General features: G+C 43.2%; 1 protein-coding gene across 8 annotated transcripts in view; it reads left to right on the forward strand.

Annotated features, from left to right (window-relative positions):
* Positions 1-12507, forward strand: part of snx14 (sorting nexin 14) — a 131220-nt gene that overhangs the window by 12549 nt on the left and 106164 nt on the right. For all 8 annotated transcript variants that reach the window (XR_010963692.1, XM_067989184.1, XM_067989179.1 and 5 more), the window contains exons 4-5: positions 2983-3061; positions 5160-5203. Coding sequence is in view for 7 of the 8 variants with exons in the window: in XM_067989184.1 (XP_067845285.1) it covers positions 2983-3061; positions 5160-5203 (123 nt within the window). In the remaining variant the exon portion in view is untranslated. The remainder of the gene's footprint in view (positions 1-2982; positions 3062-5159; positions 5204-12507) is intronic.

The raw sequence follows: 12507 nt of genomic DNA on the forward strand, positions 1-12507 counted from the left end.
ATTGGGCCACTAAGGGATGCACAAGATAAACTCATAGGTAATGACAGCAAAATGGCAGAAATATTGAATAATTACTTTGCCTCAGTATTTACCAGGGAGACTAACAAGGTGGGCACGACATTAGAAGACGAGATCAAAAAAGATACAAAGACATTTAAGATAGAAAGGGGGTAGATATTTGCTAAATTAATCAAACTTAGAGAGGATAAAACCCCTGGTTCGGATGGATTGCATCTGTGCATATGAAAGGAAGTTAGGGAAGAGATAGCAGAGGCACTATTACATATATATAAAAATTCATTAGAAAAGGGAATAGTGCCAGAGGACTGGCGGACAGCAAATGTAATTCCTATATTTAAAAAGGGAGATAGAACAAGTCCAGAGAACTATAGATCAGTTAGCTTAATGTCGATGTAGGAAAGATAATGTAATCTTTACTCAAAGATGTAATAGAAAAACATTTAGAAAACAAAAATATAATAAAGAATAGTCAGGACGGATTTCAAAAAGGAAGATCGTGCTTGACCAACCTTATTGAATTCTTGAAAGAAGTAACAAATAATAGACAAAGGTAATGTAGTATATGTAATATATTTGAATTTTTAAAAGGCCTTCGATAAGGTACTGCATTGTAGACTCATGACCACGGTCAAAGCATGTGGAGTCGGGACAGGTAACAGAATGGATGGCAAGTTGACTACAAAACAGAAGAGAGAGTGTAAGGGTTAAGGGTAGCTACTCAGACTGGCAAAAGGTGGGAAGTGGTGTTCCACAGGGATCGGTGCTAGGGCCACTATTGTTCACCATTTACATTAACGATTTGGACTCGGCAATCAGAAGTACAATTTCAAAATTTGCGGACGACACCAAATTGGGGGGTGTAGTTAATAGAAAGAAAGAATGTGTCAAAATGTAGGAGGAGATTAATAAACTTGCAGAATGGGCGTGTAATTGGCAGATGAATTTCAATATAGATAACTGTGAGGTGTTACATTTTGGTAAGGAGGAGGTAACCACATGCTGCTTGGACAATAATCTAAATTGGATAGAGGAGCAAAGGAATCTCTGAGTACAGATACACAAATCACTAAAAGTAGCGACGCAGGTTAATAAGGCTACTTTTTAAAAAAAAAAGGCAAACCAAGCACTGGGGTTCACTTCTAAAGGGGTAGAATTGAAAAGCAGAGAGGTTATGTTAAACTTGTATAGAACCTTGGTTAGATCACACTTGGAGCACTGTGCACAGTTCTGGTCTCCATATTATAAAAAGGATATAGAGGCACTGAAGAAGGTGCAAAAAAGATTCACAAAGATGATCCCAGAACTGAGTGGATATACTTATCAGGGCAGGCTGGAGCTCTTTTCTCTAGAAAAGAGAAGGCTGAGGGGTGACCTGTTTGAGGTCTTTAAGATAACGATAGGGTAGATGTAGAGAAGATGTTTGTACTTGTGGGAGAGACCAAAACTCAGGGCCATAAATATAAGATAGTCACTAATAAATCCAATAGGGAATTCAGGACCAACTTCTTTATTCAAAGAGTGGTAAGAATGTGGAATGCTCTACCTCCAGGAGTAGTTGAGGCAAATAGTATACATGCATTTAAAGGGAAGCTAGATAAGCACAGGAGGGAGACAGGAATGGAAGGGTATGCTGATAGGGTTAGATGAAGTTGGGAGGGGGGAGGCTCATGTGGAGCACAAACCAGCATAGACCAGTTGGGCCAAATGGCCTGTTTCTGTGCTGTAGACTCGATGTAACTTCACCTGAGGAAAAGCATAACTGTGGACATAGTGCTAAACCAAAGTGCATTGAGATCGTTGAAGCTTGTCATTCAAGGCAGTGTGTGCAATTTAGACCTGTGCATCGTGATTGTGTATTGATTTGTCCATGTAGTAGCAAACCATTGATTTAAGGGAAAGGGAGTGATGGTGCTTTTGGCGTAAACTTTCTGTATTTTCACTAGTAACGCAAAACTATCTTCTGTCTTTAGAAAACCCAAAAGGTTTAATAGTTGTGTTAGGAATAAAATAGCATCATGGAATTGTACAGAACAGAAGGCGGCCATTCAGCACATCGTGCCTGTGCCGGTTCTTTGAAAGAGCTATCCAATTAGCCCCTCTCCCCTGTTCTTTCTCCATAGCCCTCCAAATTTTTCCTTGAGTGAATTAATTATGTCAGTCACAATTACAGGGATTGGTTGAGTAAATCCTATACCTCAGCAGTGTAAGTAGGGTATCACTATGTTTAGAACATGGTCGCCACCTTTTAGTGAAGCCTCGAGGTATGAACTATTAAACTGCTTCTCCCGTTTATTTGTTTGTCAATTGCAGCATCTCTCAATAAAGAATTGAGCCAGGCTGATGTAAAGTATTGATGCACCATTACAGTACGCTACAGAGTAGTTGATAACAGGGTGTTTGTCAAGAAACTGTCAACTGCAAAACTCATCCAGCAGATGCACCCAACTAAAAAATTGTGAACATTATATTTGTTCTGCCTGTTTTCTGTTTTACTACAAATCCTGTATCTTGCAGCTTAGACTAGGTTTGCAAAGAGTAATTGCAATAAGGTGGACAGATTGCTTTCATAGATGATAATGTCAGGTGATAAAGCAAAATGTGGTTCAATAACTCATAGCTGAGAGTGCTGGAATCATTTTAATGAATTGGGTCTCCAGTTTGGGGGATGGGGGTTTGTGTGGCTGCTTTCAGAATGTTGTGTGCTGCATGATTTTCTGTGAGATGTGGATAAAGGGAGCACGGTTGTTAGAGTTTAAACAGTGAGCATGTTATGCTGGGTTCGTGTTTGATTCTACATATGCCAAAACCTGGTCTTGAGTGGGGTTATCAGTGGGAGTCATTTTCCCCTCTTTCATTCCTCTCACCTTCTGCACCCCCCCCCCCCCTCCTTCAAATAAAATGCTGCAAAGAAAGTTTGCAGGTAAGATGCTCCTGTCTAACATGTATATTATTTGTTGTCAGGGCCACACTACTATTGGAGAACTACCAGCCTTGGCTGGGTTTAACAGTTAGTTCAAAGGTGGACGCATCTCTGTCTGAAGTAAGTTCTCCTATCGCTCCTTACGTAGGAGCCACATGTTTTGTGTTCATTTGAAATGTTTTGGGCTTCTTAGATAATTCTTTCTGAAACCCAGTCATCATGTTACCTTTGTTAATGACTCAGCATTAATGTTTCCTTTACAAATATTTGTTACTCTGCATAATGTGAGCATTCCCTGTGTCGTGAATTTGATTCCATTTGAAGCACACAGAGCCCATGCAGCAGACTGGCTATTCATGATGGCATCAATGTGAAAGCAACTAATAAATGCCAATATATAAATCAACTTTTTTTTCAGACTTGTTTTTGGGATGTAGATAATGCTGGCAAGGCTGCATTTATTGTCCATTCAGCACTTTTGGCTGAAGACACATGCAAACACTTCAGCCTTGTCTCTTGCACTCATGTGCTGGGCTCCACCATCGTTAAGGATGGGATGTTTACTGAGCCTCCTGTTAGTTTGGTTGTCCACCAGCATTCGTGACTTGCTTTGCTCCAATCCATTGGTTGTGGGACTGCTTAGCTCTTGTCTATAACGTCGTGCTTCTGGTATTTAGCATGCAGATAGCCCCATGTAGTGCCTTCACAAGACTCATCCCTCATTTTAAGGAATGCCTGGTGCTGCTCCTGGCATGTCCTTCTACACTCTGCAACGGACCAGAGTTGGTTTCCCATCTTCATCAAGGAGTGAAGAATGTGCTGGGCCTTGAGGTTACAGATTGTGATGGTGTCCAATTCTTTGCTGATGCTGATGGCCTGCAGCATCTCAAGTGTTCCTGTGCCAAAATAAAGGTGCATGTCTTTGCATGCTACACATTATACTTGCCTATTTGGTGCATAGATGCCAGGATAATGGGGGAGGGGGCAATGCAAGTTTGATTTCTCCCATAATGCCTGTCTCATCTGTGCTCATGTAAGGGCTCCTATTGTATCTTTCCCCTGCTTATGCTATAATTGCATGCCTCCCGATGGTTCCCTGGAGCAGCAGTAGGAGGGGTCTGGGCGGAGGTCATTCACTTGGTCACCGGTTGGGAGACTCTTGCTATGTGTTCCCTTGTGACCTAAAGTATTATAGCTCTCGCTAAAATTTGGGAGATGAAATTCGCCTGGCTGATGCGATGCAAGTCTCCCATACCTGCAGATTGTAAAGGTCCGAAGTGTAATGAGTTTGCTACCTAATAGATGTGGCTCAAAACTGGCGGCATTTTGGCATAAATTGGCAACCTCACTCAAAGGTTGGTTTGAGAGGGGGAAAATTCACAGTAATGCAGTCAGGGGATGAATCCGGCATTTTGTTGGGCCCAAGTGAAAGAAACTTGACTACCTGTGCCCTGAGCTGTATCACATTTGGGAATGCTGAATGCTGACATTGGATGCCCAAAACAGAAGAGTGTTAACGTCTGGTATTAACGTCTCCCACATTCAGCCGAAAAATTCAGCGATGGCATTTATTTTATATGTTGCAATATTTTCAATTATCAGTTCAGAGAGCTAGAAATTTGAATGAAGATCCCCCTGACAAGTTCTCAAAACAGTGCTACATTGGCAGTACTTAACATTAGGCTATTCAGGACTGCAGTCAAGCTTTTTAATGCATGTTATACCCAAAGTATTTCAAAAATTTCTGAAGGAAATGTATGTTTAAACAAAAAAACCTCCTTCTGAGCAATCCATTGTAAAATATCCTGATCGCTCAGTGCACAGATATATCTTATGATGTGGTACAGAACCACAGAAAGGACCTGTGCTGAGTAAACTGTTCACTGTTGTATAGGTTGCGACTGAGCAGGTTTTAGCTGATGGTAGAGACTATTGGAGCGTGATCAGGAGTGGAAACTCCGACAAGCTTTTTCTGCCCCACTTCCCTAGCCCAGAGGCACTGAGGTCAATATGTGCCTAGTTCTCAAAACAGGGAAATTTCCTCTGTGCCCTATGTTTTATTTTTTTAAAAAGTTATCTATAAAGAATACATTTATAGTTTTACACATCACAGTAACAGAGGAAGTTATCTCTTCCTCTCCTCTCTCTTTCCACCCCTCCTCCAACGGATCCTGCAGTATTGGGTTTTGCACTAATCGTAGAACTTTGCCTTCTGCAGATACTGGAGCTGGTGATTGAAAACTTTGTACATCCTTGGTATAGGTAAGATGTGGGTTCATTTCATTACGCTGGATTTTCAAATGAAACAATAAATGTATTTTAACGCAGTTAATTCAGATAAAAGGTTATTCTGATCCAAAGCAAATTTGGTGAGTTTAGGGTACCTACATATCATTTTATGATTCAAAAATACACTGTTCAGAAACTTCCATGGCTGTAAAATATATCAATTTACTTGTTTATGCATATTTATAATCCCTAATGATTACTACAATTGTACAGGGCTTTGGAGAGACCTCACCTGGAGTACTGTGTACAGTTTTGGTCTCCTTATCTAAGGAAGGATATACTTGCCTTAGAGGCGTGCAATGAAGGTTCATTAGATTGATTCCTGGGATGAGAGGTTTGTCCTGTGAGGAGAGATTGAGTAGAATGGGCCTATACTGTCTGGAGTTTAGAAGAATGAAAGGTGATTGCATTGAAACATATAAGATTCTAAGAGGGCTTGACAGGGTAGATGCTGAGAGGTTGTTTTCCCTGGCCGGAGAGTCTAGAACTAGGGGGCATAGTCTCAGGATAAGGGGTCGGCCATTTAAGACTAAGATGAGGAGGAATTTCTTCACTCAAAGGGTTGTGAATCTTTGGAATTCTCTACCCCAGAGAGCTGTGGATGCTGAGTCATTGAATATGTTCAAGGCTGAGATATAGTTTTTTGGACTCTAGGGGAATCAAGGAATATGGGGATCGGGTGGAAAGTGGAGTTGAGGTCGAAGATCAGTCATGATCTTATTGAATGGTGGAGCAGGCTTGAGGGGCTGTATGGATTACTCCTGCCCCTATTTATGTTCTAAAATCTGTCAAATTACTTACCTAAGTGGTACATACAAGTTCATAATTCCTGTTACAGTTTTATTTCACTGATTTATCTGATTAATTTACCGTAGAATCATAGAATGGTTACAGCACAGGAAGGAGGCCATTCAGCCTGTCGAGTCCACGCCGTCTCTCTGCAAGAGCAGTCCAGCTCGTTCCAATCCCCTGCACTATTCCTGTAGCCCTGCAAATTTTTTCCCTTCAAGTACTTATCCAATTCCCTTTTCAAAGCCATGGTTGAATCTACCTCCAGGCAGTGCATTCCCGATCATAACCACTTAATGTGTAAAGAAGTTTTTTCTCATGTCGCCTTTGGTTCCTTTGCCAATCACCTTAAATCTATGTCCTCTGGTTCTTGACCCCTCTGCCAATGGGAACAGTTTCTCTCTATCTACTCTGTCCAGACCCTTCATGATTTTGAATACCTCTATCAAATCTCCTCTCAACCTTCTCTGCTGTAAGGAGAACAACCCTAGCTTTTCTAGCCTATGCCAGTAATTGAAGTCCCTCATCCCTGGAATCATTCTAGTAAATCTCTTCTACGCCCTCTCTATGGCCTTCACATCCTTCCTAAAGTACGGTGCCCAGAACTGGACACAATACTCCAGTTGTAGCTGACCCAGTGTTCTATAAAGGTTCATCATAACCTCCTTGCTTTTGTACTCTATGCCTCTATTTATAAAGCCCAGGATTCTGTATGCTTTCTTAACCGCTTTCTCAACCTGCCCTGCACCTTCAACGATTTGTGCACATATACCCCCAGATCTCTCTGTTCCTGCACTCCCTTTAGAATTGTACCATTTAGTTTATATTGTCTCTCCTCGTTCTTCCTGCCAAAATATATCACGTCACACTTTTCTGTGTTGAATTTCATCTGCCGCGTGTCCGCCCATTCTACCAGCCTGCCTATTTCCTCTTGAAGTCTATTCCTATCCTCTTCACTGTTCACTATCTTTCCAAGTTTTGTGTCATCTGCAAATTTTGAAATTGTGCCCTGTACACCCAATTGCAAGTCATTAATGTATATCAAAAAAAGTAGTGGTCCTAATTCCGACTCCTGGGGAACACCACTGTATACCTCCCTGCAGTCCAAAAAACAACCGTTCATCCCTACTCTCTTTCCTATTACTTAGCCAATTTCGTATCCATGCTGCCATTGCCCCTTTTATTCGATGAGCTTCAACTTTGATAACAAGCCTATTATGCGGCACTTTATCAAATGCCTTTTGGAAGTCCATATACACCACGTCAGCTGCATTGCCCTCGTCGACCCTCTGTTACCTCATCAAAAAACTCAATCAAGTTGGTTACACACAATTTGCCTTTAACAAATCTGTGCTGGCATTCCTTAATTAATCCACATTTGTCCAATTGACTGTTAATTTTGTTCCGGATTATCGTTTCTAAAAGTTTCCCACTACTGAGGTTAAACTGACTGGCCTAGTAGTTGCTGGGTTTATCCGTACGCCCTTTTTTGAACAAGGATGTAACATTTACAATTCTCCAGTCCCCTTGCACCACCCCCGTATCTAAGGATGATTGGAAGATTATGGCCAATTCCTCTGCAATTTTCACCCTTACTTCCCTCAGCAACCTAGGATGCATCCCATCCAGACCGGGTGACTTATCTACTTTAAGTACAGTCAGCCTTTCTAGTACCACCTCTTTATCAATTTTTAGTCCATCCAGTATCTCAACTATCTCTTCACTTTCTGTGACTTTGGCAACATCTTCTTCCTTGGTAAAGACAAATGCAAAATATTCATTTAGTACCTCAGCCATGCCCTCTGCCTCCAGGAGTAGATCTCCCTTTTGGTCCCTAATCGGTCCCACCCCTCCTCTTACTACCCGTTTACTGTTTACATGCCTATAGAAGACTTTTGGATTCCCTTTTATGTTGGCCGCCACTCTATTGTCATACTCTCTCTTTGCCCCTCTTATTTCTGTTTTCGCCTCCCTCTGAACTTTCTATATTCAACCTGGTTCTCACTTGTGTTATCAACCTGACATCTGTCATACGCCCCTTTTTTCTGCTTCATCTAACTCTCTACCTCTTCTGTCACCCAGGGAGCTCTGGCTTTAGTTGCCCTACCTTTCTCCCTCGTGGGAATGTATCTACACTGTACCAGAACCATCTCCTCTTTAAAGGCCAACCATTGTTCAATTATAGTTTTGCCTGCCAATCTTTGATTCCAATTCATCCGGGCCAGATCCGTTCTCATCCCCCGGAAATTGGCCCTCCTCTAATTGAGTATTTTACTTTAGAGTGGTCCTTGTACTTTTCCTTGGCTAATCTAAACCTTATGATACTATGATTGCTGTTCCCTGCATGTTCTCCCACTGACACGTGCTCCACTTGGCCCACCTTATTCCCCAGAACCAGATCCAGCAATGCCTCCTTCCTCGTTGGGCAGGAAACATACTGATCAAGAAAGTTCTTCTGAACACAATTCAGAAATTCCTCCCCCTCTTTGCCCCTTACACTTTTATCTCCGTCTATATTAGGATAGTTGAAGTCCCCCATTATCACTAGTCTATGGTTCTTGCACATCTCTGCAATTTCCCTGCAAATTTGCTCCTATATCCTTCCCTCTAGTTGGCCTACCCCAGTAGTGTAATGGCATCTCTATTGTTTCTTAACTCTAACCAAATATATTCTGTCCTTGACCCCTCCAGGACATCCTCCTTCTCCAGCACTGCAATATTCTCCTTAATCAATACTGCCACTCCCCCCTCCTTTCTTCCCTATCTTTCCTGAACACCTTGTATCCAGTAATAATTAGTAGCTAATCCTGCCCTTTTTTGAGCCAGGTCTCCGTTATCACCACAACATCATATTCCCATGTGGTTAATTGCACCTGCAGCTCACTAACCTTATTTACTACACTTCGTGCATTTACACACATGCACTGTAAACCTATCTTAGACCTTGTATTCTCTCTTAGTCTGATCCCATTTAATACCGTACTATTTCTTACTCTAGTGCTATCTGCCTCTCCCAATCCTTTGTGCACCTTGTTTCTCCTTGCCAATGCTACATCCCAGTGCCCAATCCTCCACCAAATTAATTTAAACCCTCCCCCACAGAATTTGCGAACCTCCCTGCAATGACATTGGTCCCAGCTCTGTTGAGGTGCAACCCGTCTGGCCTGTACAGATCCCACTTCCCCCAGAACTGGTCCCAATGCTCCAGGAATCTAAAGCCCTCTGTCCTGCACCATCTCTCCAGCCACGCATTTATCTGCTGTATCCTCCTATTTCTATACTCACTAGCGGAGATTACTACCTTTTGAGGTCCTACTTATTAATCTCTTTCCTATCTCCCTAAACTCTTCCTGCAGGACCTCATCCCTCTTCCTATGTTTTTGGTACCGATATGGACCACGACCTCTGGCTGCTCACCCTCCCCCTTCAGAATGTTCTGCAGCCGCTCAGTGACATCCTTGACCCTGGCACCAGGGAGGCAACATACCATCCTGGAATCACATCTCTGGCTGCAGAAACACCTGTCTGTTCCCCCTAACTATTGAATCCCCTATCACTATTGCTCTCCTGACCTTTCTTTCCCCTCCACCCTGTACAGCTGAGCCACGCGTGGTGCTGTGGACTTGGACCTGGCTGCACTCATCAGAGGAATCCTCTCCCTCACCAGTATTCAGAACTGAATACTGGTTAGAGGGTGAGATGCCCTCGGGAGTCCAGCATTACCTGCCTGGTCCTCCATGTCTGTCTGGCGGTCACCCAGTCCCTCTCTGCCTGCACTCTCTTAAGCTGTTGGGTGATCATCTCCTGAAACGTGCAATCCACATAGCTCTCAACCTCGCGGGTGCACTGTAGTGATGCCAGCTGTTGCTCAAGCTCCGAAACCCGGAGCTTGAGCTCCTCCAGCTGATGACACTTCCTGCACATGTGGTTGTCCAGGACATGAGAAGCGTCCTGGAGTTCCCACGTGGCACAGGATGTGCATTCAATGGATTTGAGTGCCCTGCTGTGATTCTGTTTATTATATTAACTAAACTTAACAAAAATAAACATAAAGACTTAAAAAGAAAACACTCACTAGCTACTCAACAATCAGCTCCTTCCCTTATGCTGACGTCACTTTAGGTGTTTTTTCACCTCTCTTCCCCGTTAGCGCCCCGCTCTCTCTCCTCTCTCGCTCCTCCTTTTATCGCTGATCCTGCACTCTCCCCTCTCGCTCCTCCTTTTATCGCTGACCCCGCGCTCCACACTCTCCTCCCTCGCTCCTTTTATCGCCGATCCTGGACTCTGCGCTCTCTCTCCCCTCTCGCTCTTTCTTTTATCGCTGATCCTGTGCTCCACTCTTGGTCTCTCTCGCTCCTCCTTTTATCGCCGATCCCATGTGCGCTGTCCTTTTATTGCTGATCCTACTCTGTCTCCCCCCTCGCTCTTTTTATAGTCCATTTTTGGAAATGTAGGAGTTTTTGGCATTGCTCACTAACTCTTCTTAAGAATCTAAAGTGTGCAGGGATTCAGTGATGAAGGTTCACTTCAGTGACCGCTTAGGATTAGCAGTGGAATGATCTCTGGTAATGCAGAAATGGGAAAATTGGTTAATGGCTTTGAAAGGAATAGTTGACTGGGGGAGTGTGCAGTCACTGGCTCCATGATCTCCACTGTTACTGTTACCTTCACTACAGATTGATCCAAATTAGATTGCAGAGGAGTCCTTAGCATTGATGTAAGCGCGTCTGTTAGTTTTCTGTATTGAGGTGTTTGACGGGGAGTAATCTATGTATACCATTAGTAAACTAGGGTGGGTGGTCTCCAGTGAAAGCCAACTCAGAATTTTCAAGTGACCTGATCTCCAATATGAATTGAGTGGAGATTGGTCCTTTAAACTACTGTAGACCAGTTAAAAGCACGTAGGTATCAAGCTACAGTACATCATATTGGGTTTTTGGAACGAGGACATCATGCAGTCAAGAAGAACTGAGCAATGCGATCAGGCTTTTTCCTATTTCCTTCCCCAATTTTTTGCCCCATCTCTCCTGAAGGCGCTGACCCTGGTTGGGCTATGTGTCCTTGGATATCAACTGCCTTTGGTACCCTACCCAAGTGTACTGTTCTTCATCTGGGCACCAGAAAAACAGCTGTTATGTTGCTGCGCGTCAGTGGAGAGCTTTAGCTTAGTTTTTCTCTTAAACGCAAGTGAGGAAGTTTCACAGCCGCTATCTTTTTAAAACAAAAATCAAAGTTGAAAAGAATTCTAGTTAACTTTGGTGAGTGGCAGGCTATTCAACAGCAGAGGGCTTCATTGTCAAACCCAGCAATCTTCTTAGCCGGTGTCCATACACATACACTTCCCAGCAGGGGCCACCGGAGACCAGTCCAGAGCAAGAACCCGCTGCTCTGGCCAAGATCAGCTGACTCATCAAAGATCAGGAGTTGAATTTGGAATCTTCTGGAGTGTATGGCCTAGTGCTACATTGGCAATACTTTTAACATTAGTCTATTTAGGCCTGTAATCAGGTTTTTTTATGCATGTTATACTCAAAACATTTCAAGAACTTCTAAAGGAAATATATGTTTATACAAAAAAAACCCTTCTGAGCAATCCATTATAAAAGATCCTGATCGCTCAGTGCGCAGATATGCCTAGTGGTGTGGTACAGAAACATAGAAAATAGGAGCAGGAGTAAGCCATTCGGCCCTTCGAGCCTGCTCCGCCATTCAATATGATCATGGCTGAATCATCATGAAAAGATCTGTGCTGAGTACTCTGATCACTATTGTGTAGGTTGTGACTGGGCAGGTAGTAGCTGAGTATTTCAGCTTGATGGCAGAGACTACTGGATACTGATCAGGAGTGGGCACCCCAACTAACTTTTTTCCCCCATTTCCCTAGCGTAGGGGCACTGAGGGCAATATGGCACCCCAATGTCTGCACTGGCTGAGATAAGAACGTCGTACCGACTATGGATGTAAGGCTTAGTGTTGCTGTGGGCAATATCTTTAACCAGTAGGTCAACAGTGAGGTCATTTCAAAAAATGGAACTGCAATACTGGCATGAGACTGTGGCCTAGAAATGTTTGAATAACAAAACTGTACATAGTGGTGGAAGGTGGGGAGGGGCGGTGTGGTGGGTGGTCGGAGAAGACTGGAGCCTTTCCTGGAAAAAAAACCAGACATACGCTATAATCATGCAGTGCAGATTATTAGTGCTCCATGGATTTCTGAACTCCTAACTTTCCTCAGATGCTAATGTACAATGCAGTGTACCTTCGGGCTCACTGTGACCAGCAGTACTTTGTATCACAAATGGAAGCCTGCTTATGCCAAATTACATGGAATGTACAGCACAGAAACAGGCCAACTGGTCTGTGCCGGTGTTTATGCTCCACATGAGCCTCCTCCCACCCCTCTTCATCTAATTATGTCAGCATAACCTTCTATTTTTTTCTCTCTCGTGTTTATCTAGCTTCCCCTTAAATGCGTTTATGCTATTCGC

The sequence above is a fragment of the Heptranchias perlo genome, chromosome 8, assembly GCF_035084215.1.
Source record: "Heptranchias perlo isolate sHepPer1 chromosome 8, sHepPer1.hap1, whole genome shotgun sequence".
Taxonomy (NCBI): domain Eukaryota; kingdom Metazoa; phylum Chordata; class Chondrichthyes; order Hexanchiformes; family Hexanchidae; genus Heptranchias; species Heptranchias perlo.